The sequence below is a fragment of the Limulus polyphemus genome, unplaced genomic scaffold (genome assembly GCF_000517525.1).
Source record: "Limulus polyphemus unplaced genomic scaffold, Limulus_polyphemus-2.1.2 Scaffold3295, whole genome shotgun sequence".
NCBI lineage: Eukaryota > Metazoa > Arthropoda > Merostomata > Xiphosura > Limulidae > Limulus > Limulus polyphemus.
In genome coordinates this window covers 56479-61586 of record NW_013668905.1, presented here as the reverse complement: position 1 = coordinate 61586, position 5108 = coordinate 56479, and the positions used below count along the sequence as shown (strand labels likewise).

Here is a 5108-nt window from a genome sequence, read left to right as displayed (position 1 = left end):
TAAAATTTTGAATGCGTGTCAACAAACATGATGACATGGCCTTTCACCCGTGACCCATCTCGAAAGGGTTAATCGATTGTTGGAATAATCAAAAATGCTAATAATTAGAAATGCTAATCAATATACAAGTAATTGATTAAATCACCCTTTTCTACTGAGAAACCATCATCCTTGTATACTAGGTGATTATGGAAAACATGCAGAGACATTGTGTGTGATTTGATCGTGACAGTTTAAGGAAAGAGCCTTTTGGAATGAAAACTATGTGCAGAGCTACTGTTGAGATGCAAGGTCATCATATAAAGCATGAATAGAAGTGGTGACATGAATTGTAACAACATGGTGAGGCTCCAAAAGCATTTAATATAACGTACTTAACCTAAAGCTAAAAATTCATCACTGAACTTTATGCGAGAAAAGGATTGAAATACATACATGATTAACCACTAAGTGTTGAACTGCATTAGATATCACTTAGCAATTCTAAATCTACATACATCTACAATTAGTTCTCTGAAGCCTTCTATATCTTTCCATACACTTTATCTGGATACTCAATCCAAGTAATAAAGATGATTTGATGGAAGCAGCAAGAGACAAAACACTATAATACACATGATCATATCTGTCATTAATTTCTCCATAAATGGGATATATAATTGTTATTACCATCATCACCTGGTTGTTTAAATATTCACTTTACATATCAGTTACACCAATGCAGCTGTAACCAAAAAATGCTCTTTGTCTAACATTGTTAGTTCAAATCCACTAATATTTAAATACATAATTTCACAGAGTGTGTTAAAGCACATTTGTTTACTTTTTATATGTAAAAGTTTGACATATTTATACTGAATATCAATTCATGAAAAAAAAAGACTTTTTATGTTTAATATGTAAAAATCTGTAACACTGCAACATATGCTGTTTCAAGCCATCATGTAGGTGAAAGGTGATGTAAATAAAAAACAATTTAATATACAGCCACATCAATCAATCTACAGCAATATATAAATATTATATAAATGTTCCTTATTTTGGTAAACATTCTAAACAAAGAAATCACCTCTTCTTCGTCTTCCTCTTTTGTCTCCTCTTCCTTTCCAAGTTCAGTGTCCCACGGTTCTGGTTGAGGATCACGTAAATACATGTGGCATGAGTAAAGAGCAAGTATACAACTGATTGGATGATTGAAGTCTTCTTGCAACATCATCAGTGATGCTATCTTGGCAGCATCTGCCAAACAACACCAACAATATGCATCCCATATAACTGGCCAAGTTTCAAAACAACTCTTAAGTAACTATGATTTTGAAAATTCAATTTTAACTTAAGTAACAGAAACAAAGTAATTAATTGCATTTATAACATTTCAATCAAATAATGTTAAAAAGTATTTAACAAACATCTCAGCTACATTTTCTTTTTCCCAAAACAAAAATTATACTTTTCATAAAATTTATTTATCATTTTTTTACATTTTTCAGGTAATATTATAATAACAGTATAGTGAAAAATTTTCAAAAAAGTCTGCATGTCTTGAAAGGTTATGGGCATTTTTGTGCACATTGGATGTACAAATATTCAGTATTTTAGTATTTACACCAGGTACCCACTCAACAACTTTAATACCCAGTTACAAAATCACTACCTAGATCCATCAAAGCAATGACTAATATCAAACTGCATGTATTCTTTTAATTTTTTACTTGGCATTACAACTTTCCAAGGTCGTCTAAATGTAAATATCGAGAACAGAACGTCATGTATGTTTTTTGTATGTTAAGAAATAAAAAATAAAAAAGAATTCACCCAAGCTTTGCTGAATGTTTGTTTTGTTCTCAATGCATTTCTTTTTTTCTGATAGTAGTATAAGTCTTATCCCCACCAGTGATAGCGTACTGCTATTATTTGTTGGATACACATAACATTACGCAGTTGTCAGCTTGCATACCGAGTCTTGCAATGTTATGCAAAAAGCCTACAAACCACTCCATGGGTAATGTACACTCAACTCTGAATTAGCACCTGTCATCGCATATTAGCAAAGTCCTTTGATTGATATGATTTGGGTTTTACTATAACCCATACCATAATCACATAAACTGTGTATCAGAGACAGAAATTAGGATCATGTGATTCGTCAAGCAATAATATCAGACTGTGACACTCATTTGAAGGTTGCTGTAAAATACCTGACTCTAAAGTAAAGGAAGGACCATAGATATTGCAATTTGCAACTAATGGTTTGTGTCATGGTTATGAACCTTTTAAAAAAAAGTAGGTTAGCAGTTGATTTTGTCCATTCATGAAACTACAAAGATCAAGGATAAAAAGTATGTTCAAAATACGACATCCACCTTTTTCATTGTTTCACTGACTATCTATAATTATATATTAGCTTTACCATATTAGGTTATTAGCAGGATTAGGGTTGAACGACAACTTAAACATAAGAAATTTTCAGGACTACGAGTTCTGTGGAAACAACCTTTCTCATGATAGATGCGAATCACAAGCTGTCCAGAATTCCAAGAGTCAAGAGTGTTTCCAATTCTTAAGTTTAATTGTACATTTCCATCACTTCACTGTTCTTTTGAAGCTTTACCAAAAAGTCAGAGGGCTAACTTCTTAACATTTCTGCTATTTAGACTGTACCACACAATATGACTTTTGAACTATTTTTATCATTTCATATCCAGTATACATTTCTTTCTCAATGTTCTCTTTTATCAGAGAATATATCGTGTCTAAAAAGAAAGCTTTGTTTGGAAATATTTTGAACTAATTGCTGAATAAGGCAGAAGCAGGGCAAAATGTTCACTTTGTAGAAGTATCCTAGTCTGTTCTGGCAGTAGCACTTCATCCTTGAGAAAACACTTGAACAATAAACACCCAAGTGTAAAGGATCATTGGACTGGGCCATTGAGTCTGAGACAAACAAGTGTTGGGGATTTTTTCAAGCAGACCAAGAGTCAGCCATATTCTACACAACAGAGAAAAAAAAATCCTATACTTGTTGTGTAAAATTACTTACCTGGACCTCACACCTTTGTCTATGGTAAGGAGTAGTTCATTCTAGGAATTTGTGAACTACATGGAACCAAACTTCTCAGTCCCAAGCTTTACCACCGTTTAAAATCACATCGTGCATTTGTACAATATATAATGGGAGAAAATAGCAAAAGAACTTCAAAACCTTGTTCTCATCTCACTTACCACTGACAACTGGACCTTGCAACAAATGATGCCTATCTAGCAGTTACTGCCCATGTAATGAAGAAGGATTGGGAGATACGAAGCTTGAACTTGGGGACCAAAATCACCCATCAATGCCACATTGCTGAGAACATTTCAAATAACTTAAATAACATTACTAGTGAATGGGGTGTCCCTGACGTTTTTGCTTTTGTGCATGATAATGTACAAATATGGTATCTGCTGTGTCAAGATTGGACGCATACAGCATGGCAAGTTTTGCACACACTATTCAACAGGCAGTCAATGCAGGTCTCACAATGCAAACAGTTTCAAATATGCTTGCTAATACTCATTCCCTTGCAGGATTTTTTTGCAAGTCAAACCCTGCTTTGGTGTCCCTGCAAAAGAAGCAGAAAGAACAGGACCCATCAAATTGTTTGAGACCTATTCAAAACGTAATGACGTCATCTTTACATCAAGTTCATGTAATGCTACTCTTTTTATATGAAATGATCTTATATCTGGGATATATTTTAAGCTTATGAATACAGGCTGAGTGGGATCCACCCAGCTCATAACTATGAAAGTATCCATGAGAGTAATTATAATATAATTTTTGAAAATGTATGCATACCTTCACAAAATTTTGCAGATTCTCAGTAAACATTACAAGGCTTTCAGAAATAAAATATCAGGATTTTAAATTAAGTATTAAGACTTTCAGTAAAGCTTTGTATTTGATCTGTTATTTTCTTTTACGTAACATTATACTTGATTCTCCAGGTTGTAGGTAAGTAATCAAAGTATGATGAAAATAAAGATTGCAAATGCAAAATAAAATGTATAGTATTGTTAGTATTGATCACAAAATTTCAAAATACTTATGGTCAGATATTACACTTTCTCACCTTTTCACACTTATTTTCTCTAGTTATTTTATTGCTAGCAGATGGCTTAGAAATTAGAAGAAACAAAATGAATAGTACTGTCTGTCCTTTTCAGTACAGACAATGACGTTTCAAAGTAAATCTCTTGAGAGTTTCTTCTAATCTTTTTACATCTATTTCCTATGTTTATTCTACTGTTAGCGGCTGAAGTAGAAACCTTCCGAATATAAAGCAATAAATCACCATTCCTGTTTAAGTGTCACTGCACATTGAGTACTTTGACACCTTCAGTACCAAAGAAGCTTTTGCTGTACAATTCCCAGAACTTTACATGCTTTAAAAACACAGTTGGGTAGGATTTATTAACATATTGGCAGTATAATGGTTACAACAAGAATTGTATAAAGTATAATAAAATGCTTATGCTATGGCTTTGTAGAAAAGTCTGAGCCAATCCAATAAACTTGGGAGGTATTTGAGTGTTGGTCGATAAACAGACGTTTCCTTTAGAGTCTATATGAATCCCATCTCTGAAAACACAGTGCGGTAGAAATTATCTGCTTGCTTACACAGTACAGTAGTTGCAACAAAAGTTGTCTAAAGTACTGTATGAAAATGAGAGAAACTATTTATGATATGGCTTTCAACAAAGTTGTATCCAATCCAATAAACTTGGGTAATCTGGATTTAGTGATAATATAGGTGGGAAAGTGCTTAAGAACATCCTGTTTCCTATATATATATATTACTGCTATTTACAAATAAATATTTAAGTTTCAGTTATTTTTCTTAAAACATAGAACAGTAAATAAAAAATATTTGGAAAACAATGATATCCACTATTTACGATGTTTTGAAATTCTTTTTTTTTGCACTCGTGAGTTGTACTTGCTAACCCTCATCGTAAGCCTTGTCCAAATTCACATATGGATGTAGGAAAAAATAATTTTTGCAGACTTTATATATGCATGTTTGAATACCAAAAAATTATAAATGACTATACCTATACCACAAAAA

At 32.7% G+C, this 5108-nt stretch overlaps 1 protein-coding gene across 1 annotated transcript in view; it reads right to left on the bottom strand.

Moving 5' to 3' along the window:
• Nucleotides 1-5108, bottom strand: part of LOC106469089 (28S ribosomal protein S27, mitochondrial-like) — a 73509-nt gene that overhangs the window by 22553 nt on the left and 45848 nt on the right. Inside the window, exon 6 of the mRNA XM_013929544.2 lies at nt 1070-1239. Coding sequence (XP_013784998.1) covers nt 1070-1239 — 170 coding nt within the window. The remainder of the gene's footprint in view (nt 1-1069; nt 1240-5108) is intronic.